This window comes from Cygnus atratus, chromosome 14, assembly GCF_013377495.2.
Source record: "Cygnus atratus isolate AKBS03 ecotype Queensland, Australia chromosome 14, CAtr_DNAZoo_HiC_assembly, whole genome shotgun sequence".
In the NCBI taxonomy this organism is placed as follows: Eukaryota; Metazoa; Chordata; class Aves; order Anseriformes; family Anatidae; genus Cygnus; species Cygnus atratus.
This window is the reverse complement of record NC_066375.1, coordinates 2,157,028-2,184,390: the sequence shown is the minus strand read 5'-3', so window position 1 is coordinate 2,184,390 and position 27,363 is coordinate 2,157,028. Positions and strand designations below refer to the sequence as shown.

The 27,363-nt window shown below is 45.2% G+C and overlaps 1 protein-coding gene across 6 annotated transcripts in view; it reads right to left on the bottom strand.

The window, feature by feature from the left end:
* FNIP1 (folliculin interacting protein 1) overlaps positions 1 to 27,363 on the bottom strand; it is a 66,487-nt gene that overhangs the window by 10,901 nt on the left and 28,223 nt on the right. For 4 of the 6 annotated variants that reach the window (XM_035560762.1, XM_050713631.1, XM_035560763.2 and 1 more), the window contains 11 exons: positions 26,405 to 26,531; positions 17,367 to 17,510; positions 13,090 to 13,190; positions 12,763 to 12,837; positions 12,208 to 12,299; positions 9,659 to 9,742; positions 8,588 to 8,659; positions 7,708 to 7,843; positions 6,960 to 7,161; positions 6,066 to 6,151; positions 413 to 559 (listed from right to left, as the gene is read on the bottom strand). In XM_035560762.1, the coding sequence (XP_035416655.1) occupies positions 413 to 559; positions 6,066 to 6,151; positions 6,960 to 7,161; positions 7,708 to 7,843; positions 8,588 to 8,659; positions 9,659 to 9,742; positions 12,208 to 12,299; positions 12,763 to 12,837; positions 13,090 to 13,190; positions 17,367 to 17,510; positions 26,405 to 26,531 (1,266 nt within the window). The remainder of the gene's footprint in view (positions 1 to 412; positions 560 to 6,065; positions 6,152 to 6,959; positions 7,162 to 7,707; positions 7,844 to 8,587; positions 8,660 to 9,658; positions 9,743 to 12,207; positions 12,300 to 12,762; positions 12,838 to 13,089; positions 13,191 to 17,366; positions 17,511 to 26,404; positions 26,532 to 27,363) is intronic. The other 2 variants (XM_035560764.2, XM_035560765.2) reach the window with 1 other exon arrangement.

Below are 27,363 nucleotides of genomic sequence, written 5' to 3'. Positions count from 1 at the left end.
GGACATTTTACAGAAGTCGGGTTTAATAGCAATTTGCGGTCAGACAGCATTACACACGTGGCTCTCTCTTACTGAATGTCTAACCTTGCTCATCATATGATAACCGATTTTGAAAGGTAGATGAATGCATTTCACAAGGTATGTTCATCCCCTTCCAGACATACACACCCATCACGCGCTTCCTATGGATGCGTTTCAAATGTTTAGCCTTTACCAGGATTTAGAGGATTATGGAAGGAGGCATTTAATGGAGGTACTTGCTTACTATATTTCTGTTTAAAAACTAATGCATTTATGGATGGCCTTTTGATTCTTTCTCACTTACTACCAAGATTTAAAAATTGATCTAAAAATCGTTTAAAAAAAAAAAGGCATAAACACATATACATGTAAAAACTAAAATCCACCATACTGGTTTTTAGCAGCGTTTTCCATCAAGAAAGTGAATTCCTTCATGAAGCGATGGCACAGCTGGTTCTTCTCCGGTGTCCCCGACATCATAGTAAGCCAGACGGGCTCCCCGATCCGCGGCATAGTGTAGAGGTTGCAAATGGTCGTTCTAGGAAAAAATAAATAAATCTGGAATTAAACCAGACAGTGACAGGCAGAGATCCCTACTCAGATAATTCACACTCAACAAATCCACGCTCCTTCCCCTTGGGAGAGCGACACCTCCCAGGTACGTGGTGCATCTGAGCGGGCCCACCTCGAGCACAGCGGTGGGCATTGACAAAAGTCAGCGGCTGCCCTGCTCTGAATGGACGGAGATGAATGATTGCTTGTTGTGGTTGCTTCCCTGCTTTCACTACATTTCATTCAAAACACAGAACTCCTCCATAGCTGATTGGTGACTAGTGCGAATTTATGTGCATCTGCTTTATAAGAATGCCTTATAAATGCCTTTATAAAAACTTCCCCCCTGCTTTAACAACCGGTGCCTCTCCTCGCCAAACCTACCAACACGTGGCTTTGCAGGGAAGGGGCCCAGGTCTCTGCGTTAACTTCAAATGCATCAGAATCAGTTACCCCACAGCTTCAGGGATTATGCACCTACCCACATCCTTTTTGACTTCAGAGAAAACAGTAAATATATGATTAAAACTCTGGTTTTGCAGCGAAATACCAGGTTAAACCCCCTCAGATTACTGCTAAACTCCTGATCTAAACCAAATTATGATTTTGCTCTAAGCACAACGCCTGCATTACGACACTACGCGGAGCTACGTTTTCATCACACTAAAAATATAAGCCTCAAAAAAAAAAAAAAAAAAAAAGAAAATCCAACAAAGGAAATGGCTGATCGATTCAGGTTTCTGCCCACCTCATGTACTGCTTTTTCTAGAGGAGAGACTTTCGTTTTACAGGACATGGGTTTACGTCTAGGAACACCCCTGATTTATACAGCTCCTCTCTGGACATGCTGGCCTAAAATTCACAGACACTTCCAGAACTGAAGCAATGGCTGTGCACGGCAGGCAGGCAAACACTCTCGAGCAGCAGCTGCCAAACCTTCGGTGGCTGAGCGTTTAAAGTGAAAGCCTGCAGGAAGCAGAGCCCCGTGCACCGAGGCTGCGGCAGGACGGGACAGGGCGAGGAGGGCAGGCGGCCCCTGGCTGCTCGGGGAGAGAGAGGCTGGGCCCTTCTCTGCCTTCTTTTTTTTAGCATTTTTAGTTAAAAACATCATCCACACTACGTGCTGACAACAGTCAAAATCAGCCCAGTCTTCCTTACAAGCCGGATTTTCTGACAGCTTCCCACCGGAGCAGGAGGAGAGGCAGGGAACCCCCTGGGCTGGCTGGGGAGGGGGAAGCCGAGGCCAGGGTCGCATCCAGCAGCCCCCCAGCACCCGGCTCAGCACCGGGCACGGGCTGGGAACGCAGCGCCTTGGTAGCAGAGAGCTAGGGCTGGAGATGGGATTACCAAGAGAAAGCTTTCTGTTCACAGCCCATTAACTGGAGCGGAGGGTAAGGAGGCCCTAATAAAGGGAGAAACCCCAAGACTGGGAATTTCGGAGCTGGACGAGTTTCAAAGCCCCAGACAAGTATCAAAATGTACACCGCAGACACAGCTGACCAGAGAAGCTGAAGATAAATGAAACAACTCAACCTAAAATAAAGCTCGTTTCTGCTTCCTATGCAAACTAACCGCGCCGAGCCTCTTGCAGCAGGCAGCTCCGCTGTTTGGAAAAAAAGAAACTACTTCTAAACTAAACCCAACATATTAAAATATTTGTTTTCGTTGAAAAGATAGACCGGGTCTTGTGATTCGTTATTTACTATTCTGGTAACCCTGGCTGCATCTGCAGCTGATAGTGTTTCCTCAGCGCGAGATCAGATTGCACTGGCGGGCGGCCAGCAGGCATGTGACTGCAGCGCAGGGAACCCTCGCTGCCGAGCAGCCTCGGCACACACCAAGGGCAAGGATTAATGCCTTCCAGCTCCGCGAGCACGCAGGGAAACGCTCTCCTTCGGCTGTTAAAAAAAAAAAAAACAAAAACAAACAAACAAACAAAAAAAACAGAAAAATACCAAAAAACAAACCAATAAAATAAAAAAACACACTGCAGGGAAGCTAACCACATTAAAACCCGCTAGCAATTAAAACTGAAGTCGACCCCTCCTGACCATCTGCAGCAGCAGCCCCCTCCCCCAGCCGTGCTCCAGCACCCCCGTCCCCGTGCACACAGGAGACCCTGCTCTGGTGGGGGCTGCAGTGCATTACAAATGGTTGAAATTTGGAAATGCTTCAGGGAGGCTGAACCCAGCACAGACAGGAGCGAGGGCTGGTGGCGCGCAGGGGCTGGGGGGGCTCCTCAGGAACCACCGCTACACCTAGCACACCTCGCAGCTCAGCACCAACCAGCCGAATGAAAACAAGACCTAAACAACCTCCTCCCGGCAGCCCCCTGGGGTTTCACATGCCCTGCGGGTGCAGATGGCTGGGAGGCGAGCGGCACGGCACGGCACAGCCCAGCCCAGCCCAGCCCTGCTGCCAGGCGCGGGTCAGCTGCTGCCGCTCGGCTTCCTGCTGCGCCGGTGGTGCGGGACGGCTCTGCCGGTGTTGTAGGACCCACGAGGCAGGAGCTGGTGGATGCGGTGGCCGGTGGCTCTCTGCAGCTCCCCGTCCCCACCAGCACAGCGCTGCTGCCCCCAGCACGGTGCTGAGAGCTGCTCTGCTACCTACCGGTTGCGACGCCGTGACAAAGCCAAGCATCGCTTTGGGTATTGCTTCCAAAGTGAAAACACGACATAGAGCGGCTGTGAATTTGCTCGCTACCCTCCTGCCCTCAATTTCCCCCCCCCCTTTTCTTTTCTCCTCTTAAAAATGAAGCCAACATGGAGCACAGGAACGGGGCTACCCCTAAGGGCTCTGCTGCCAGCGCTGCCCAGCAAAACCCACCACTGTTCACAGCACCGTAAGCTGCTTAAAAATTACTGGCATAAAATAAGATCAAACGTGGCTGCCAGAAAGTGGAGAAAGGTGTTTCCCTAGGCCTGCATCCAGGACTTCCTTGCCAGTCTGTGTCTCTGCCACGCAGGTATGAGCCAGCTGCACGCGCAGTGTTATCGGAGTGTGGCACTGGGCTCGGGGACTGGGGGAGTCGCAATGTTTGTTTCGTAAGTCATGTGTCTGCACATCTGACATCCAAAGAGTTTTAAGCCTTTAAGTCAAGTGTTAATAGCTAAATCCATCGTTGCTTTACAAAGTGAAAAGTGTCGCAAAATGACTCATGGCGCAAGGGTGGGCCTGGGGCTGGGCACCGCGCTGATGGCAAACGTGGCGATAGCATCGATTTGTGGAAGCAGCCAAGGCCTTTCAGGGAAAGCAGCTGTGTTTTCCTTTTTCCTTTGAAATTCCATTTTCAAAAAAAAAAAAAGTTCTCCTTCCAAAGGGAAAAAAAAAAAAAAGAACACCTGCAAGGAGTTAAAGCAGCACAGGATTATGTTTTAGAAACACCAACCCACTGCAGTCAGCACCCTTCTTCCCTCCAGCGGAATTTGCTTAAGAGGGTAGAAATCAACACAAGTCTCAGGTTCACCAAAGGACTCGGGCTCCTGACTTCCCCGTGACTTCAGTGGGAACGCAGACGCCTAAAGAGATAATAGTGGCCTAAATGGGTTTGCTGAATCCGTGCCAAACCAACTTTGCATCCAGCCTCTGGTATTTAAATATGCCTTTTTTTCTTACTATAGGCATATTGCTTTGCTTTGAAAGGCTCCTGCATGGTACAGGAAGGCTTCCTATCGGTACGAGAAGGCTTTCCTCTCGGTGAGCAGGCTGTGGTGCAGGACTCGGGGCCGTGCCAGCCTGAGGGACCAGCCGGGGGCACCGGCTGCCTGCCCGCCTCCCAGCGCGCTCCGTCAAAAAACAGAATCGTCCAAGTCTGCCGCCCCGGGAAATCCATTTACACAAAATTAAACCGGGTTTAATTTACCTCGCTACGCTATTAAGGAGTAATATTTGTATAGCCATGGAAACCTCTGCACCAAGTGGCAGTTACACACGTGCTCCCAGCGCGGGTTACGCAACGGCCGGGTCATGCGCGGGACCGCATCCTACAACGCTCGGCGAGACGAGACAGCCGACCCTGGGCCCTGGAGGGGATGGATGGCACAGGACACGGGACGTTACCTCCCTGCCCTGCAGGGCACAGCCCCGTGAACCTCCCTTCGAGGAGGAAAAAGCCAGCACGGTGTTTTCAGACTCATTTTTCCTGCTTTTGACTCTGGACACAATGCCCTCTCCACCACCCTGAGAGCGCTTAGCTGGGAAGGAAAAAAAGGGACAAAGTCCACCGAATGTATCTGGGGGGGGGGGATGATCTGGGGGAAGTTTTGGGAAAACAGCTGGGCAGATGGTGTTATCAGGGGATGGGAATGCAAAGAAATTGCTCGGGGTGAGAAGGGGGAGGAGAGGAAGAAGAGAACCGGGAGGGGGAGCAGAGAAGCCTGTGGCTGCTCAGAGTTGCTTAACCCGTCCCAGGCCCCCTGGGCAGAGTTTGCGGCTCTCAAAAAGTTTCGAGCTCCCTCTGCTCCGGTTCTTGGCACAGCTCATCCCATCCCGTTCTTGCTGTGGGCCCACGTGCTCTCTGCCTTGCCTCCTGTCCCTGCCGAACACATCCTGTGCCCTCCCTCGACACTTCCCTGGGGGGAGGTTCTAAAAATAAGAAAAAAAATACTGTGCCTTCCTCCTGCAACACCACCTATTTCATGGCATCCAGGTAGCATGCAGCACTACAGAAAAATGAGTAAGAATGTTAAGTAAAATGCATCCTGATGACAATTTTCTTTGTAAAGCATCAGAGCCTTGTCTTGTGTAACGTCTTTAAGAAGTAGCTCAATGCTGGTTGTAAAAGGAGGCACGCTGCCACTCCCATCTGAGAGGAGATGAATCACTTGAAACAGACGGATTTCATTTTATTTCCCTCCCCATTACTTAAACTATGGAAAGAACACACAGATAAATGCCAGGGATGTGCTTATCTGCATTACTTTGTATATTAACTGCTGAACAGAGACTCTCTGCAGGTACTGATAGCAAACAGTAGTGCATTTTTCTGTGTGAAGATGATAGTCCTCCTTCTTAGTAGCTGGTTATCTGAAACTCACTTAGAGCAAAACTTAGAGAGGGGTAAACGTCTTGTTTTGTTCATACATCAAGAAAATATCAACTAGAGGAGGATTTCCCTAACGTGGGCTTGCAGTTATAGCCCTCTCGCTGGGTCTCAGTTTAAGAGGTTGCTGGGAGCTTCATTACCACCTAATGCACACAAAACCTTGGTCACTTGTGCCCTGCTCATGCTCAACCCTTACGGACACAAGCACTTGACAAAATCTAAAACCACAAACAGAACAGAATGGCTTGCTATCACTGATACATTTATGGCACTTAACTTTAACAGAAGACATTGGACATCGTACTTTTCTAGAAGGTGTCAAGAACATTTTCCCTTTCAGACAAGAACTCTAAGGGCTAAAAAATCCTGCACTAAGGAGCAGGTCCTTCTAAACCACTTCAGTGCTTTTGAAGAAACAGACGCAAAAGATACAAGACAAACTGCTCACCTGAATTCATTAAGGGCATCTACGATTCTGTTATATGCCAAACTCCGCTGACTGGCATCAGCTGATCTACGACTCATTTTCATAGCCTTGAAAACAATCATTAAACAGATAAGTAACACCAGACATAGTTATAGAAGCACAGAAAATGGAAAACAAAGTCATGTGTTTGACTTTATCTTCCATGGAACCAGTCATGCAAATAATTTTTTCTTAAGTGATAAAATGATGGTACAAGTGCCAACTTTCATATCTGAGGGAAGATAGGTGAGGCACATGCATTTGCAGCCTCTAATTCTTCAGTGCTTTTAATCATTCAAGGCATAAAAGAGGTCAAAGTTTTTATTGCAGTGGTGAAGTAACCACTAAGTATTTCCTAGAAGAAAGATTTGAAGCAAATCTAACCACATGGTTGAAAGTTTCCTACACATCAGAATCAGGGGCTTAAAACAAAAAGGAAAAAAAAGCATAGGGAAAGTGAGAAGCTGATATTTATTTACTCTGGAATATCCTAGAGATAGGCTCTTATCCTGTAATCCACAATGCTCAGATACAGCTGAAGCAGGGAGGTAAAGGTGGCCTCAAAAGCACCTTTCCCCCATGGCTGATCCTGGGCTTGCTGGGAGCCAACACAGCCTAATGACTGTTGTAGCTTTCAGCAATCCCTGTAGCACAACGCAACATGTCCTGTCCTCACCCCGTGCTTTGCTTTTGCTAGCAATAAGAAACATCAAAGATGTTGTGGAGCAAAGTTCCTTTCTGGTGCAGTTCCAATAGCAGGCAGCAAATTGATCCCTCTTTTGTAAACCAGTAACAAGAGTCAGAAATTAAATCTGAAAGGGCTGAGGGGGAACGTATAGCAACACAAGTGCAAGAATCAAGAGAGACTGCATTTACCTGTTCTATTGCACTCTTCAGTTTGTTCATGTGACTCTCAAAAAGTGGAAAATGTGAGAAGAAGAATTCATTAAATTTGTTGTTCTCATCTTCATCTCTTGAGAGTGAAAAAATAACTCCAATTGCTATCTTTTTCTTCCTAACAATTCCTGGGCTAGGACCAGAGCTGTCATCTGACAAGTTAAAGCTTTCATCCATGGACCTTGAAGCATGGAAAAAATAGAAAGTTAATGTAATCCACTGTTTAAAGTTGTACCTTGGTTTCCTGTGCAATTAAATTCTAGAACATTTAACTTCAACGAACACCATTTGTTTGCACGTGTTGTCAAAGCAATAACACCCTTCAATAACACCCATTTTGCAATTCTTTAAAAGCAATCATTAATTAATCCTGCAATCACAAAATTTGGAACCAGGTTCAAAGCATTTGTGGGATTAGAATATGGCATCCTAGTTCTCTCTTACCTCTGCCAAGAATTTGAGTAGGATTTTAGGGCTTCTCATCCTCAAAAGTACAGCCTACAGGTTTATGTTTCGCTAAAGGTTTTCCCATTAGTGCAAAACAATGACTGGCATGAAGAAAATGGATACTGAAAAGGTCAGGTACTGAACTGCAGCCTGACTTACACCTTTGTAAATGCCCCACAGAAAGCAACAGCAAGAACAGGTGTATATATGCAAGAGCAGAATCAAGCTGACAATGGTAGAAAATTATGGGAAGCAACCAGCAGTATCACGCCCAGCTCACCATCGAGGGAAGACCCCATTCTCCAAGCTGGTAGTCTGACTGCGACGCCACCGCCGCTGGTAGCTGCTAGCACAGCTTTTGTTAAATGAAGAGCCCGGAGATGGAAACGGAGTGATGAGCAGACTGCTAAGAGACGCTGCAAGAATAAGAGCAGTAAATAAAAATCTCTCCAGGAGAAAGAATATTTGGAAAATAATACCAGCAACTTAACTATGACCCTGAATATAAACTGGTGTTGCTCATCAAGAGCCTTCTCTTTTGCTTATCAATGCTTCTTATCTAAAAATAACCAGTTTATAACAACATTAACAAGCTATACAAGCACTACAAGGGTGGGACAGTCCTGCAGTTTTATATGATAAGCAACATACAGGCTGCGCCTTGCTCCTCAACCCCAAGCATCGGGAAATAAATTCTTTGTAAACAAGAGTAACATTAATCACATCTTTTAAAGGCCTTTCCACCCTCAGTGCCCAATATCCTGAATGAGGGCAGGGAGAGGTACTGTGAAGGCAAACCCATGTTTTAGCATTACTATCCTCCTCAATTTGGTAAAGACATAACAAGCGTTGTATAGAAATACTGCAACTCATTTCAACATTTAATTTGGCTTGTTTATTTGCAGTATGCTTTAATAAACTGCACTGCTGTTCAGATTAGCTCTGTGACGTTCCTAATGGAATACCCTGGATGCCTAAGGTATTTGTCCATACATATTATGTACACGTTAATGCTTACATATAACAAAAAACAACGGTCACATTTCAGGAAAGCTATTTGATGATGTCTAGATGTCTCAGTAACAAGACAGATGACTACCTAGTCAATAGTACTTAATATTTTCAGAGTCTACAGGGTTAATACACAGAACTGACATTACCAGATCTCGCTATACCACTGTCTCTGTCCTCATTCTGCTCCCTCCCAGGCATATCCATAGGGTTGCTGTGAACTGTAAAAGAAGGAACACCAATTAGCAGGGGAATATACAGTTCCTTTCTTGTTTGCAGATCTCCGTGTAATTATTGAAACAAAAACATGCTCATTAATCCAGATCAACAGCACTGCACAAGGCCATCACCAAGAAAGGCTGCTTAGCTGAACAAGCCAAAGCACTTATTTGAAAAGCTCATATGTAATTTTCTGCAGTCCATACACCTACTTCAGTACAAACTGAACCAGGCTCACTTTCACTATTTCTTAACATGGGTATTTTTCGATAAAATTTTAGTCTACCAAAAAGATGTTAGCCACATAGGTAGCATTCAGTGTATAGACCAAAAAAAAACCACAAACCAGTATCAACAAGATTTCATTCATATACCGGCCTTCTCAGCTACTATGTATATAATTTTAAAAGGATTTTACAATGATGTCCTGAAGAAAATAAATACTTTGAAATTGTGAGCAGTGTATTGGCTGTTCATCTAAGCCATAAGCTATCCAGATTCACAATCTGCATATAGAGAAGATCAAAAGTGTATCAGGCTTAACAGACTTAAACGTGATGTATTTTACAAATATGCCTGTGAAATAGAAGCTACTCAGCCATGGAAATAAGACCCAGACACTAAAAGCAGGAAAAATCCACTTTGTATCAACCTAGGTTACTTTTAGCTTTTACAGTTTGTTTGAAAGCAGTCCAGATCAAAATAGCTTGACACTATTGTGAAATATTATTTCTAGAAAGATGAAATCCTGTATTAAATCTATGTAAGTTTTCCAAACAAAACGAAGCAAAAAAGCAACCAAGCAGCCCCAAAGAGGACTATTTAAATACCTGCTGTCCTCAGGATTTAAAGCATGTATCCAAACAGATAAGAGAGCAGAAATCACTGTCCATTTTGTATTAAAAAAAAAATAATCTTATTTCCAGGGCTGCACTACAAATCCATGTTTTGTCACCCCAGCTAGACTAGCCACACAGCACAGCACACAGCACACTGCAAACCTGCAAAGAAAGAGGCGCTCCGGATCAGGCGGAGCGGACCTTGTTCAGAGAATGCCCGCCTAGGGCTGCAAAGCTGTGAAAGACCTACATGGCAAAACGTAAAATACACATGAAAGAATGAGGTTAGTAAAGCAGAACAGTCTGTAGGGAGGGGGCCAGGGCAGGGAGAAGATATAAGCCAACATAAATGCAGACTAACATACGCAGGAAAATAGGTCTTAGGCTTAACAAGAACGTTGAGTCAAGGAGTATGGCTTATAGTTGAAATGCACAGTACGTATAGAATAAAAATAATAGAGCCAGCTTTACACTGTCTCCCATATAAGGATGGGCTTCTGTCCATGGGCTTTTATTTATTTTATTTTTCTGTGTTGAAAATGATTAATTTATGCAGGCTTGAAGCCGAACTTGATCACAAACAGGAGATTCATCTCAGAGCACAATGTTTGTTTTAACATCCACACTGGGGGGGTGTCTGAGGAACGCCGTGGCTGAAGGCAATGGGGGAGGAAGGGAGGGAAGGCAGGCATAAATTCATCTTGGTGGAACCAAGAGAAAATTACAGGCCGAAGTAGCTGTTCTGAGAACAGAGACAGTACATCGGGGTAGTGAAACGATTGTATACAAAATAAAATGTTAGCAGTCCTAGCGGTTTGGATTAAAAGTAACACCGGACCATATACATACAAGGGGCAGAGTGTATTTACTGTACACAGAGCTGGAAGAAATAAACGGGTAGTTTTAATGAGTTAATTGCCAGTCCCTCTCCCAGATCCAAAGCTCCTGCTCAAAGTTTACTGACTACAGAAAACGTGAAGGCTGCACTCCCACAAAGCTCCCTTCTGTCCTCCTGGGTCTTCACTCCTCATTAGAGGAAAGGCCATGACTAGCCCCCCTTTTTTTTTTTTTTTTAAACTAGCATATCTAAAAAAAGCAGCTTGTAAATAGTTCCCAACCAAAACACATAGAGCCTTCTCCTATCACAGCCTGGCAAGAGTCGGCGAGTCAGGAGCAGCCTCTGGTATTTAGCAGAGTTGTCAGAAACGCTGCAGTTACAGATTAACCTCTGTGCCTGCCTTACCCAAGGTTCCCTCCGCGCCGAAATGGGAACTGTAAACAAACGCTCTCCGACAGCCTGAGAACCGTGCGGCTCCATTACAGACATTTCAGCATCCTCCTCCAGCAGCCCCCTCGTCGCTTCTCGCGGGGTGCCCAGCGGCTGAGCCCCGCGGTGCTCCTCCTGGGAGCGCACAGCCGGCACCGAAACCAGCCTCGGTCCGCGCCTGAGCCGCAGGGCCCCGGTTTGAGTTTGCAGTTTATGGCACTCTGGTCATACAACGAACACTTCTGCCAGCACAAACCACAAACAAAACCTTAGAAATGGACGGGTTCCCTTCTGTCATAGATGGGGCACCTCACCCACACCTGCACTAGTGGAAAATCACAACTGAAGTCCGAAAGGAATGCTGAATATTAAAAGAAGAAGAATGCATATATATATATTTTAAACTTTTCCGACTTAGTAAATTCAGGAAGCACCTAACAGCTTCTTACACTGGCTTCCTTCATAAACGGACAAGTGGGAATGATTTTAATGAGGCATACAAGCTCTTCAGTTTGAAGAGCATTTAAGCTCAGGCTTAGCTTCAATAATTCTACCCCGTGCATTGAAGTCAATGGGAAGGAGAGCAGTAGACACTTGCATCCAGCAAGAATTAGGACCATGGAAGAGCCAGAGACCCAGTTAGGGTAACAAAATCAACAAATTCACTCCATACCTCCAACCCTAGAACAGTATATTTTACAGACAGCAATATTCTATAAGTTGTAAAAAGAAGTCCCTTATTCCACCTACCATAAAAGACATTTTGTTTGGAAAGCAGATCATCTAAACCAAGGGAAAGGGAAGACGTGCTTCCACCTGAGCATTCAAGTACAGTATCTTTACTATCAGCTCTACTGCCTCCATGGGGAAATGGGGAAATTCCACTCTGTTATCTAAAGCTTGTGAAGCCTTCACCCACAGCACTTCCATGACGGCTGAGAATCAAAGATTCCAAATCAGTTTTCAATACTGCTTAGCTTCAAAGATCAGACCAAAAAAAAAAAAAACCACCATCCATCTAATCTGATCAAAAACTAAAGTGCAACTGTGCAAGGTTAACTTTGTACGGAATATGCAGCCACATGTGCTAAGGTGGCCAGAGTACAGAACAGAATGGAAATTATTAACAAAAACAAAATTGGGGAACTAAGCCAGGAAGAATCAATCCTGCCTCATCTAAGATGTGCTGCTTAGAAGTTCTACAGACTGTTATTTTCCAACATATTTCTCTATGTATTTTCACATACACATGCATAGCTGCATATATTAATCCACTGTCAATTCCTTGAATTAATTTATTCTCCTCCTAACCTCATCAACATTATTTTTCTGTAAAGTTCTTAGCTTCCCTGATTTTTTTATTTGATTCTACTTAGAAGACTTTCATATTCTAGAACATGTGATTACTCAAAGATAATAGGAAATAAAATCATTTTGTAATTACCTATATTCCCAAGAAGTCCATTCATAATTGTACTGTGGTCAGGCTTTAATGTATTGCTGTCTTGATTAATGAACTCAAGACTGTCCTGCAACCTAAAAAATCCGGAAAATAAAACATACAGCAAAACCTGTGATTTGTGTTTCAGTTTAATACAGCGTCACTTCATTATGCCTCAAATGGAACAGACAAGGTAAGAATGCAGACTTACACTAGAACAAGCCACATTCTGGGGTGGGTCAATTAACACACAGAAAGCAAAATATCAAACAGTCCAAAGCCTGATGTTTTTGTAACATCTTTTTCTTCATCTTGGACTGAATTCCCCAACTCCACTGTTCTGTTCTCATCCCGTCTCCTCTGTGCCTCACAACAGCAAGCTCCAAAGGAATGGCTCATTCATTCGCTTAAAGCAAACTGAGGTGAAGACAACCACAAGGGAAAGGTGAGGAGACCAGTGGCAGGATATAACAGATGGCTGTTTTTCCAAAAAAGGTCTTCCATGTTTTTTACATTCATCTGCTCATAAGCAATAGATAGGATTTCTAACGGACTCACGTATTCAGACTTCCATAGATGCTGCTTCCAGTGCGAGCTGTGAAAACTTTGCTGAGCATGAGCTGAGGAGGTGAGCTAGAGGTCAAAACGGAAGATGTCAGTCAGAAGCAGTGCCAAGACAGGCTTTTCATTTCCATTTCACAACCCTCCAGATTTTATAGGCCTAAACACAACTTAACAACCTTTTGTGTCCAAAGTGACATCAGAATAGCTTTAAAGCAAACCAGAAATTCCTTTTGCTCTACCCTTGCAGCATTCAATTCATTCTAAATTAGCACTGAGGATTAAATCTTCTGAAATGACCAGCAGGAAAAAAATGAAACTTACCGGATCTGGTGAATTTTCAATGTGGAGCCCTTATAGCTCATGGCCACAGAGCCAAACATCATCTCTCCAAGCATGTTAGCATCTGAAGAGCACCGAGAACCCTGAAAAAAAATCCACTTTTTTTTTAGGCATTTTAGAAGCACACTTCCATTTAAGGCACCATAAACTGAAGTAAAACAGGCCTTACGTAAAAGATGAACATGCAAAATCTCTCTCCCTCTAACACTGTCAAACACACTAAGTTGAACAGTTCAGTAAAGATAAGGCTAGAACAGAAAGTGATCTTCAAATGGGCTGTGCAGTAAACCACTAAAATCATCCAACACACCTACCCAATCTAGGGCAGCGGGGCAGATTCAAGCTGCATTGAGTCAGGGGACTAAGAAGCTTAAAGGGTGTGATTACACACTTGGATGACACAGAACCAGTAAGCCTAAACCTCGTAACTGGGGGACAAGAGGCGGCACAAGTTCACTGGTGCTCTTACGCAGACTGCCCACTGGAGCCAAGCTGGGCCAGCGGTTTCTCAACAAATATTGATTTGTAACTTAGCCATGGATGGTGTTCTGTGCTTGAAACATCTTTCTCTCATGGTTCCTGGTACCTTCTCCTGCGATGGTACCAGGGAAGAGCTGCAGCTCTCTGAGCTACATGCCATGCTCGAGATGAGCATTTCCTGCTAGCTGGCTGGCCAGAGCCTGCTGTAAGGCACGCTGGCCAACTACAAAGGAGGAACGCCACCGCACAGGATCACAGGCTAGATCAAACGCCGCAAACAAAGCCCTAAAATTACAATGTTACTCAGGGCAATCAACTGCAGATGACTGCTCAGATGACAGTCATCTTATTTGTATGCTGTCAATGCCTGAGATTACCGTCTCTTTATCCAGGGCTGTTTCTTCTCTAGGCTAGCAGCATGCTAGCACTGGCTCTCCATTTGTGCCTTACCCTGATTAATTCAAAATATCGTGGTCACGCACTCACAGAGCTCAGGCAGCTCATAGATGAGATACTTTGGTACTACGCAAGAGAGCTCTGAGGTGTGTGATAACTCAGAACACTTCCTCAGAGCAATCTTTCCAAAAAATGTTCTTAAAACCAGCCATGGAAATAACTTTGTTCTTGGAAAATGCTAGGTGACGTATCTCCGTACCCCTTATCAAAGCTCTGAACGCGCAGGATCCTCACTTGGATTCCTAAATAGGCTTGGAATATATCTCGATGTTTGCCCAGCGTCAGACAGTGAGCTCATAGCACAATCAAGGACAGGGTGTCCACACCACGGATTCCTACCAGGAATAAGGAGTGATATGGAGATGACCACTCAATGCTAGCCCGCAGAACAAGGGCAAGAACAAGGAAATGCTAATCGACCAAAAGGCAGCACACTTGTAACACTCACTAATTTCCAGCTCTTCTCAAGCACTCTCAATTAAGATGACAGTCCTTTAACAGACATACTATTAACCTCTGAAGTCTGCTATCACTGCAAGAAAGATAGGGGAGATCTGAAAGGAGCAATCAGAGTTATAAAAATGAGGATGTAATTGCAAGGTTTGCTCATGTTCATATGACAAGGCAAAATCTGATCGTTAGCTGAGTCACACAGAAATTTCCACCCTTACTTTCCAAGATGCCTTACTGCCTAACTGTCTAGGTGCACTGTAGGCAGTACTGGAAAAACTAGACTTGAATAAGTCTACCCCAACCCAGAAGCTCCGAGGAAGTACAAGAATGAATGTTAATGGCTCTGGGAAATGATGGGTCTATCAGCATCACGAAACCTCGACGCGAGGAAACTACCAATTATTACAGCCAGATATTCTGATTGCTATTTTTTAAATCTGCTGCAGGTCTCCAATTGAAGGGCTTGTTCTGAATAAATGTCAAGCCCTTGATGGGTCAGTTTTGGTTTCTACTTTCTGCTAGTGTGAAAAATCTATTTCTACAGCTGAGGAAAGAAATGCTTGAAAGTAAATTATTGATTTTCCTTGTCAAGAAAGCAAATTAAAAAAAGCAAGTGAAAATCTGCTGCTTTCAAATTTAATTATAGGGGTTTCCCTTCCCTCTGAAAGACAGAGGCAAGCAATGCTGAAGGCAAAGAGCGTGGTAAGATGCACCCATGGTCTCTTTCAGTCTGGCATTTCATCTACACTTCATGGCAACTATTAAGCTATGCATAACAGAAGATGCACGTCTTTAATGCACTCAGTATGGAAACACTGCTCCAGCTCAACTCCTTGCCTTTAAATCTGCAAAATAAAGGTCACTTGAGACCAAAGTAGAGTGCAATCAGCTGAGGAAGGAGGTTAAATATTAAAAACTCAAATGAAAAATAGCCAAGGAGCATCTGGTAAAAAAGGGCAGAACCTCCAGCATTGACAGCTTGGACACAAACCAATTCCCTAGGTCGTATTTACAAGCTCACATTAAAAAAGATCATAAAACACCAGTAAGTGTTTGTTACTGCACATTAGCATATTGGAGGTAGTAACATTTGCATTATTTGGAAATTACTTTTCTTAATATAACACCTCAAGCATTTACTATTCCATTTGCTGTGCATATTGTCCTATTAATAGCTAAGTACATACATAAATTAAATATGCAATACAGAGGTAAATCTCAAATGCTGTGATCAACAATTCTGGAAGACTTTCAGTCCAGAAGTAATGCTAGCGTAATAATGTCCAAAACCTTAGATTTCACCTTCCGAAGAACTATCAGAATTGCCCATCCCTTGTCAAAGTGTACCAAAACAAGGAAACAAAGAACTACGTAAACGTCCTATTAACATTGTATTTTTGGACTTCCATTTTATACCATTAAAAAAAGCAACAGAAGAACTTATAAATACTGCAAACCCATTAAGCAGCTTCCGAGGGTACAAAATAGAGTAGTTAGAAGACAGGAAATACCAGGCTGACGGACGCCTGGACGAACTTACTAGGGCCCTTTCATATACATGATAAATTACGATACAGATTTTATCATGTAGTAAAGAACTCTTGTATTTATGGACCTCTGCTCGCTTGCTGAGGAGGCCTGGAAGGAGTACTGGCAACGCAGTAAATAATTTACAGCAAATACCCTGTGGAAGACCAATTTAAGCTGGAAGATTCTCGCACACTTTCCGAGCCAGACACATGGCCACACATCAGTTCACTTCGGTAAGATTTTGACCGGGAGATATGCATGAGGAAGTGAGGACTTAAAAGGGAAAACTTTCCACAACTTTAAAATATGCTGCCGTGCAAACCACTAAAATTAATTTCCTTTAATAACGTTGAACGTTGTTTGTAGAGAGGCTGCCCAGCAGGAGAGAGGATTTCTGGCTAGTGGGGGGACGTCACTTTTCTTGGTCGCACAATGCACGGAGGAGGTCACCCCGTGCTGGAAGGAAGCTGCAGACAGAAACGTCTCTTCCTTCCATGACCGCGGCTAAATGCCCTTCCAGGAAGGGAGGAATGGAAAACAGACCTTCAGCCACCTTTTGAAACTGTAGAAAAGAATGTGATGTGAAAGAGAAAACAAGAAAAATCTGCAGCTCGCCAAACATAGCGAGAGCTAGCACGACAGTGGGAAAGTCAGCACCAAAAGCTTCTTCATTTCTATCTACAGTAGATGAAGACATCAGTAGTACTGTACTTCAGAATACGTCGTGGAGATAGCAGCTTCCCTCAAACACACAATTACTTCATTACAAAGAGTGGAAGGGCTCAGTTCTATTTTAGGATGGCTTAATATAAAACACTTGTGATCCATGGAAGGGGAGATGACAGAAATATATCCGTGTCAGATGACTCTAGCTACTCCCAGAGCCAAAATCTCTTATGTAAAATGTAACTCAAGTGTGCTGAAACCCTCGTTATAAAGCTGTTACACAGACAATCCCTTCACACAGCATATTTCTGTGTTGCTTCCCTGGCATTTAGCTATCAAGTAAAATAAACTACCCCACTGATACCCAGATGGGATATTTGTGCCAAGTCTGATCACACTGACTGTTATCACCTAGGTCATAACAAAGAACAAACGTCACGGAGAAGCTTCTGCTATTGAAGAACAGTCCTCAGAGACCCAGCTGATTGGTTTTAAACTTATTCAAACCCAAGGCTATAGAATTAAATAAGAATCAGCCAGAACCAAGTCCAAGTTTGACTAGAAATTGCTCTCCCCAGCCAGCATTTAATTTCAAGCATTTAAAAACATTCGGTACCTCACCTGTTGTATGTATTTGACATAGTTATACAAAAAAAAAAAGGAAGGGAACTCACCTGGTATTTTGGGCATTGTTCTTTTGCATCAGAGAATGAGGAGGACGAATTGATTGAACTATCCAAGGAAGAAGAGCTATCTCCTCCGGGCTTCAGTTGGCAACATTTCCCAAAAACTCGCACCTGAGCATCGCTGCAGAGTTTCTGAAACACACAACATATGTGCCACACTGAGACCCCCAGCCACAAAATCACTGATTAGTGCAATGTTTATTGCACTTACCTGTCTGGGTAAGACATTTAACAGCAGAATGGTTTATGCGCCAAGAAAACAGTTAACAGAGTATTTGTTAGCATCTCTTGCAGCCTGGCTGTAGGAAAGAGAGCTGAGCTGGTTTACTTCCAGTTAGCCAGGAGCCAGCACATCACTCCAACCCCATTTTCCTAAGCAGACATCCCTCTCTGAAGCTTTACCCATCTCTTTTTTAGGCCCAGGATTAGGGGAAAGGTGGGCACCAAAGTGCTCAGAGGACGGCAACAATAGGCTCCACCTGTTGCACCCCACTGCCTGTGCCCACTGGGGCAGAGGTGGCAGCGGTGTGCCGTGCACGGCCCGCACCGTGACGATGCCAGCCAGACCACGCCACGACGCAGCTCCCGATGTACAGAAAAACGCCCGGACTGGGAACGGTCGAGCCAGAGCAACACAGAATTCGGGAGAGATTCGTGTGACAGGGCTAAGTGGGAAGAAAAGGCGTTACTTTACGGATCTCTTCCTAGCTGTGTCCACGTCCCCATGTCTTTCAGAGCAGTGGCACGGAGGAGACCCGTTCCCTTCCTTTTGTTTTCAGTATGAGTGCTCTGTGAGGCTGAACACGACAGAGCTGAAAACCACAGCTGGTGTTACAGAGACGCCAGAGGAGTTCCACAAAATGATGGAGAAATGGTCCAAGGGGTGATTTCTGATGCGTGATTCAGACAGAAAGCACAGCAAAAAAGGGAGCTAGAAGGGCTCGGATGGAGCTGGAACTGAAACGTGGGATCATCTGGGTGTAGGAGTGCGACCCTACGCACAAAACTTTATCAATACTGGCACTGGAGATGCTCCACCAATGTTTTGTTCGAGATTCAAAAACCTTTATGACTTCACCTGCGAATCCCAGCAGCCCGAGCAGAATCAGCCCACGTTAATGCCATTTACAGCAGTATTAGGCAGCCCTCTGCACCTAGAGATCTCAAAGGACTGTTCGTATACTCATTAAACTTGGAAACACCCACGCAAGGTTGACATTATTTACATTTGCTAGTGTGCAGCACTGAGAGACAGAAATAGTCTACACCGCTTAAAATTACATAGTAACTCTGCCCTGAGACTTTCTCAATTAACATTTCCGATACAATCTCCCAACCAGTAAGAGCACGCTGGAAGCAAAAAACACCGCAAGCAAGGTTCAAAGGATTGAGGGAAACACCAAAGTGCCATTACGGGGCATAGCTTCGTCTCCAGGCTCACAAGTTTTCATCACGAGCTCCCACTTCAGGCAAAAATATAAGCATGTCCCAATCTTTAATAGCTAGAAAATAAGGGCAGAATAGGGAAAGTGTGAAACACCCAGCTCATAAGGGTGTTAACTTCGTGTCTCTGCTCCACAATCAGCCACACGTGTACAAGAAGACCGCCCTGACTGCTGGGGAGGGCTGGCAGATTTTGATCAGGGACAGGATGGGGATCCCACAAGTCCAGCCCAGGCTGTGCAGGTTACTGGTCTGTCCGTTTGTCTTTTCCCCTTCTGCGTGGAACACCTTAGACACCAGGTGGCTTTTACTTGGCCCTAAGCATGGGAAGATTTAGGCAAAGCAGCGGAAAATGTCCGGGATTATCGAGCTCCCCACTGCACTGCTGCTCCAATTATAGAGCTGCTGCCACAGAGAGCCTGGAGGAGAAATGTGCAGACAGATCAGCAGATCGGTGGCAGAGGGGAAGGAAGCATCCACCAGCCACCGAGTTCTGTGTTTTACTGCCACATACACCCCCCACAGTAGTATCCTCTCATTACGACACGCTGCGAGTACGTTGAATTCCTGCAATATGTGGATTTGCTAATGGCAAGTATCTGTGGCTCGAGCACAGTGCACAATGGCTGGAACATGTGAATGATAATCATATGACTGCAGTAGGAACTCGTGAACTAGAATTGCATTTTATCTCTGACACAAACAACAATGTCCTAGGCTAGGCAAGCATCATGTGATAAAACCACATAAGATCCACAGGGTTACAGAAGCTTTTGCAGGCAAACCACATTTCAGCTTGCATTTTCCATCAGATGTTGAAAGTTCCCTCTAAAAAGCTCCTATTGTGAGTGAGCTTCCTTGAGACTGTGAAGCCAGTAAGTGCATTTCTACAAGTGACAAATGTTCTGTGCACTAGAAGAACAGGCTTAGTTTGCAAATTACTGACATTTAACTAATTTCTTTTCCTTTCCACTGCATTTTTCCGCACAGCAGCTTTCCCCAGATCCACTGGGGAGTCTGGTATCTTGAGGTAACAGCTGCCTAATCTAAATAGGAACCAGGAAAATAGTCACTTGGTATCTGCAGTGGTATTTATTGAACCAAGACTCCTGTGAGGAGTCTGTAAAGGTCAGGATCTATCAGATACTTAACTTTATGGAACCTCTCAAACAGTAAATCCCTCCTAAAACGCAAACCACTGGCAAACTTTGGTTGTTGTGCTGTTAAAAACTTACCATGTGCTCAAGAATAACCTGTTGGACAGTGAGATCAAGTACCTGCACTGCCCCTCTCCTCCACTGTCACTGACTCCAAAGGTCAATGCAACTTTAGGTGCAACCAATCTCAAGCTAGTACGCAACAAAGGAGTGGGGTTACTTGCATTCCAGTATAATATCTGAAACATATTCAAGCCAGGTTTCCAAAAATAAAACGGTAACCAAATTATTTAAGAACTGTATAAGGAAAAAATTTCAAAACTCTGGATTTTCTTTCCAAATATATAGTTGCAGTAAAGCAGCTCTCTAGGCACAGTGCTGCTGGAGTGCTCCGAAATGCACATTTTGCTGGAGAGCAGCACATCTGCTGGAAGGATGCTGCGGGCAGCTGCTGCTCCCAGCTGCCACGCTGCCTTCCCCACTGCGGCCGTGCTCTTTGTTCCTTCTCTGCCAACTCTCTGCAGATACCGACAGCTCCAAAGACTTCCCGACAGGCACAGTTCTTACATTAGAGGTCATAATCTGCTGAGAGTCTTGGAGACCTACCAGGTAGTACTGAAGGTAACGTACAGCAAATTGCCTTTATAGTAAGGCAGGGTACAAAATAGGTTTCTTCCACGGTTCTGCTTCTGGAATCTCTTTTCTGCACCTCTATCAGCAAAGACCTTTAACTCCTTGCCACCGTGCCTATAAATTCCCCAGTGAGTGGAAAGAACATGCATGGTGCTGTGCACAGGAGGAGGAGGCAGAGGAATTTCCACTGAGCAAGTTCTGGTTTGGGAATAATAAGACAGTGAAAAGGAGCCTGGTGCACTGAACTAAAACCAGGCTCTGTGTGTGTGTGTGTGTGTGTGTGTGTGTGTTAGGGGCTGTGAGTGACAGAAGGAAACAGAAACGTCATCGTATGTTTTACACTCCTCTACCTCTCTGCAACAGCCGGTGCTCAAATACCACTGTGGTGGTGGCGATAGAGAAATCCATGTATTCAAATAAAGCCGCCATTCTTCGGGAACTCTGTACCCCATTTCTAGAGCACATCATTCAGCAAAGGGAACTTCACAAGGCTGAAAAATTACTCCAAAATTGATAAGTTAACTCCTTTGCTTTATTTTTTGGTCTAAATGTGTAGTTAAATGTGTGCTTCTGTCTAGGACAAGAGAGTAGCCTGAACAGGCGCTCATTCTTTCCCTTTGAGTCCTGCTGTAAAAATCCAGGTATCTTTCTTAAAGGCAGCTCTCAAGCGCTGCTTTCTCACTATTTCCAGAGTTGCCAAGTTCCTCTAGTTGTCACCGGTGAGTGTAAGAAGTAAAAGGACAAGCCGCTGCTCGCCCACTGGTGTTCTGTTTCTGTGCAGAGCTAAGGTGGCAGGGCTCCGTCTCTGCTGCTTACAGCTGGGGGCTTTGTCTGCTGGCCCTGACTCGCTGGAAACCTGTCCACTGGGAGCGAGATAGAGACCGGTCTTGATTTCACACAACTCACCTAAAAGCAAAGGGCTCGCTATCCGATTACTAATCCCTCAAAGCAATTTACTGCTCACCATTTATCCAGCACTGGAGTGTATTAGAACACGTGGCTAATCCCCGCTTGTTTAAAACAGCATGCCATTTTTCTGCTTTGGGATAAATGTGACATTTGGAGTGAAAGAAATTGCCGCAGTAGGAGATCAAATATCATATGACCTTTCAGTTATATTATCTCGAAGGTAGAGACAACTAGGTTACATGGCAAAACGAACTTTTTGCTCTCCTAATCCAAACCCACTCTTTTTTTTTTATGGTTGTACCTCCAGATCTCAAAGCGTGCACCCCTGGCCCTCTCTCTCGCTTTCACTTCTTCCAAACAAACAGCTTCTGAAAATCGTCTTCTGTTGCTGCATCCTGGAAACAAGCCACGGCCCTTTTCCGATTCATTGTCTTTCCCCCTTCCCAGCCAAACCACTCCAGCTCTGGATGTGAACTCAGCACAGCGCACAGCTTGCCTCTTGTTTTCTTTTCTCCCTCCTCTTCCCCTTCCTCATGGTCCCTCTGAACACCTTCTTCCACACTTTCCTCTAGGCTGATCTTTAGACATAGAAAATCTTTTAGCTCCTTACATGTCAACCGGCACTTCTCTTCAGTCAAATCCCTGGCAGTAAAGCCACCTCGTTGTGGACAACACAAAAGGAAAACAAACAGTTAAACCAGACAGCTAGAAACCAACCCCATCCTCAAACTCATTCAGTTTAAGGAAAACACCAAGGCAAGGCTCCCCTCCCAGCTTCGTTATTTACTCTGCCCCTCTCCCTTGTGGACCATTCCTGGGGCATCCTTATCCCGTCTGAGTGGCAGCCCTTTCTGTTTCAGCTGATCTTTGCACCATTTCTATGACATAACCTGTGCATGCAGCAGCAGCAGCGCAGCGAAGTACTCTAACAGTCTTCGCAAGGGTTCACACGAGCAGTGGTTGGCTTCTTGGTTGAGAAGCCAAGCACTCAGGCAAGGGCCAGGAAACGCAGGGTGAGGGCTGAAAGCTCAGCACTGGCTGGGCCACCTGGTGCCTGCACCCCAAAGGAGTTGTCTGTCACGCTTGGCCTGAAATTCAACCCTCAGTGTACCTGTGTTCACGCCTGCTATGGGCCTGAAAGCTGAGCACGGCCCAAGAGGGATGCACGTGTGCAGGGAGGTCTGGGCCGGACCTTGCACGGACACGGGGAAACGAGCAGGGAGGCGAGACGGGCGAGGGGGTACGTGTGAGCAGGATGCAGGCGGGGAGACGTCACAGCAAAGAAGAACAGACAAACAGAAGTGAGTCTCCCAGCAGAGATCAGTCACAGGCCGCAGTACTGTCACCTGCGAATCAAGTAATGCAGTCTCCTTAGGAACCAGACACTTAGCAGCACGAGGAACAGACCGGGCCGCAGTTCCCTAGCGGAGGATTTGGAACAAACCCACCGGCTTGCAGCAGAGGTGCATCCCCATCCAGCGAGGCAGCCCCGGGGACGTGGATGTCTGGGTGGGGACCACGGCTGTGAGCAAGGGCGGCAGCAGTGCCCACTTCTCCTGTCACATGCTGCCCTCGTACACTCAGTATGCAAACGCCTGTGCTGAGACATCTGCTCATGATCTAGTGTCACAGGGCTGAAAAAGGCAGTCGATCTCTTACGGGATCCCCTGACAAAGCTAAAAGAGGAGAGTTAGCTAATTTTCGGTTATTTGTGAGGAAAGATGCAGCTGCCCAGGCGCTGCACCAGGTATCTGCTTGCAGAGCCCGGCTCATCATTGGCCATCCCCTGAAAAGTGGGGGAAGAACCTCCTGTGCTTCGTACCAAAAAAGGTGTGGGGCTCTCAGAGGGGAATCTGCCTCCCTCCACATGCCAAGTGCCCACAGCTGCCTAGCACGGCTCCGTCTGGGTGGAAATGCCTGGCACAGCCCTGGGCCAACATTCCCGGTGCCGAGTCACCAGGCGGCTTCGCAGCTTTGCTCGTGAAGCTTAACTCTATCGGGACCCAGGGAAAACATCACGTCTCTGCAGCGTGTGGCAGAGCACGGGCACCTGTTGTATCAGCGTCCCCGAAATGAGAAGTGTGCTTAACGAGCCCACTGGGAAGCAGGGTTATTTACTTGTCATTCTCTCTCCAGTCCTGAAGTCCTGGAAAGAGATGTATTTTACTGTTGCTACAGAGATTCTAAAATTAAAACTCCAGCAAATTTACAATCTTTTAGAACTATTAAAATATTGTAACAGCAATACCAGGAACCTCTCAGCTGCCTTCTGTCTGTCTCTGCACAGTAAGCTCTCGCCAAATTCTTGTTTACCTAATATTTAGCTCTATTGAAGACAAGAAGAGGCTGATTTAATGTCCAATGAAAACACAAAATCCTTATTTGTTTTATAATCACATGTCCCTCACAGAAAATATAGACTCAGTAATGCTTTATTAATTAAAGCCTAGCTTGGCGTGAGCACAAACTCTGTGGTTTTTACTCCTCAAGAAGTTGAAGCCTAGTTTTATTTCTTTAAACATCTGCCTCTGGACAAGTTTGCTCTAATGCTCCTTGAGTTTTAAAACCAGTCCTCCCCTTATGGAATTCAAATGACCGAGCCTTGGTGCACTGCACACACCTCCTGACATACACTGAGTTTTGATATGTAAAATATACAATAGAGAAAAGTGTATCGGATGTTGCTGCAGGCATATAATTGCTTTCAATCAGACACTTGTTACCGATCTCAGAAACAACAGAGGATAGGAACTGAAGAGCCCAGCTGCCAGCACGGAGCAAAATGGCACCCGCTCAGCTCTGTGCTCTAGACGAACCGGTCAGACTTTAAACAGAACAGCCTGGCCACCGCTGGGCACTCTCACAACCTCCCCCTTGGTGTGTTTGTAAATCCAGAGGTATAAATCACGGTAGGAAATGGGGGGCGGGGGGAGAAGATGCAGAAAGCACTGCCCTTTGTGAGCCGCTAACAGATAGCCTTTCACAAGGGAGAGCGCCCGGCCCACACACGTCTTGCTGCAAAAGGGCAAGAGTGCCTTGGAATGTGCTTAGAGCCAAGATCTGGCTTTGTATAGGCAGGGTGTGTCTTTGCTAATGAAAATCATGATAAAGAACAAGGAAAATAAACAATGCGATTCCTTGAAAATGGCCAGTGTGTACTGCTAGCTGTGCAAGGCTGTACTCAGCTTGCAGCGAGCTGAGCCGAGGACTCATGCACGTTTTCACCTGTATAACATTTCCACTATTGAAAGTTTTGTTTCTTGAGGAAAGTTTTGCCTAACATTACATTATCGGAATGCTGCAGAAGGCACATACCATAGCAAGTAAAGGTTTTCAATATACTCTCTTTCCAAGTCTCTTAGTAGCACAAAAAAGAATGAAAACGTACCAACTTACCAGATACAATTAAGGGCACTTCAAATACTCTGGGAACAGTCTTCCTCCACCAGCCTCACATACTCATATCAAAGGGAACGTGAACATAATTTATTCCCCCTCCCCGCCTTCCCCTTAATGAAGAAAATAAAGAGGAGATAATACGGATATTAGCTTCATTATCCGCTGTTTGTTCTGTTGCTACTGAGCTGCCACAGACAACTAACTGTGAAATAACCCGAAACAATGAAGTTTGCAAGTTAACTGTGCAAGTACAGATCTATCTTACAGAGGCTTTGGGCTTTCAAGAAATCAATTGAAATATAGCAAGACGGTTCATACTGCACAATGCCACTTTTATTAATGACGAAATGGTAATAAGCAAAGCCAGCAATTCATCGCAATAAACCTCTTTAAAGATCTTCTTGAACGTTTGTTCAACTTGCCTTACGTCACACATTCTTAAACAGAACTAGGAAATCAGGACCTCAATTCATGTATAACTGTGCTAGCACAGGCACAGCGGAAGCCTGGAAGCTGGTGTCTTATGACACACAAATCGGCTCCCTGAGGTTAGGATATGTGGAAGGAGAAAGAGCTCAGAATCACGATGGGAAGCATAAGGCTGGCAGCATCCAGCAATGGGCTGGGGGAATTTACAAAGCAGGATGAAGAACCTTCTTCTGGCTGTAATCCAATACCCAACACGAAAACCAGGGCTTGCAGGTAACGCGTTATTTTATGTTCTCCTGCTTCTGGAACCCAGTAGGTCCTAGGGTTAAAAGCAGCTGTGATCATAAATTCCATTTCACACAGTGCTCTCTGCTTGCAGAACTTAAAACGCTTTGCAAATGTTTGTAGAGATGGTGAAAGGGAAGTTCAAAGCAGTGAAATAAGTTGTCCAACCTCACACAACCACTTACAATAGCACTGTGGCTAGAAATTAATCTTCTGGCCAGAGCCCTTAGAAGGAAGTATCCTCCTCTGACTGCATCCATTACAGTTTCAATTAATAGATTACCATGCAAACCATGCCAAAAAAAAAAAAAAAAGTTTTCAAGTAACTTTGTGTGAGAGCTGTCAGCAAAGCATGGGAACAACAGTTGGCAAAAGCTGACCAAACAGGACATGAGAGGACACGGGACCGGGAGGACTTTCTGACTCAGAACACAGATCCCGCAGCGGAAAGTGTCCATGTCATAAAAGCTTGTCAATAAACATCGGATTATGCCCTGCCTCTGCCTCCTAGCATTGCCTGCTGCAGCCCCGCGGAGGAATCCTTCCCTTGGAAAGAGCAGAAAGTAGAGAGCACAGGAAGAAGAAGATCACTTCAGTATCTAAAGCTGTTAAGAGTGAAATCAGTGAAGCCTGAATAATTTGCAACTTCACAGGCATTTAAATATAGCCCTGCATAAAACCGATGTTAATATGGCTAAACCAGAACATTTGTACTTTATCAGTCTTATATTAAAAAATACAGAATACAGCCACGTAAATCGCAATACTCACCGACACCGAAACGTCCTCGATTTTTCTTTTAGCACTCGAGTCAAACAAGACATTCCGTCCTCTTCTCTCGCAGTCCTGATACACAATCAGTCGGATCTGACTTGGGTCAAACTCCGGCAAAGGCCAGCTTTAATTAAAAATCAGAACACCAGAGAGATCAAATTACTACAACTCTTCAATACACTGTTCTTCCTACTTTATTTCTATATCCCACTTTATTAAAACATAATATCCAGCAAGTGCAATGTCATTTCATCAAACGCTTTGATCCTGTAGCCAGAATTGTGCCTTTTTGAATTTTTTTCCCCTACACTCGCAAGTAGCCAAATTACAGTGGCATAAAGGGCACCACTCTGCTACAGCCATTGCACGACGATGCATGCAGCGTTATAGCTCTCGTGCTCTGTCTTGTGGTACTTAACGTTTTCCTCAAGTTCCAGGTTCCTGAAGTCAAAGCCATAGGAGAACTGCAGTAACACACACGTATAGAACTAACTGAAGAGTTATAAACGACGCTGAGACCAGGATATATCTGTCACGATGCATGAACAGACAACCACGCATAGCTTGGACCTGACTACACTCAGGTCCTTGCTATATTCAGAGTCAGAAATAATCTCCACTTAAGCCACCGTGATTCAAGGCCGTGTTACTGCCTGGGTCAGCAGAACACCCTCAGCAGCCCTCTTCTAACACACCTATTCCCAAACTGCTCCGCAGCCAGTAACGTGGAGCGGGGCTCTCCCAAGCCTCTGCCTTGCCTCATGCCGCTGACTTTGGAGGAGCTCTGCAAAGGGAGAACTGGCAGGGCTCGGGCTTAGCTAGCACGGCATATGCTCACTTTTATAGTTGCACCGCAGCCATCATCTTCGATTTCTAAGGCCCAGAACAAATGGCTTTCTATTCTAAGCAGAACGGAAAAGGACACGCGTTGTGACACCAGAGGGTATGTTTACAAA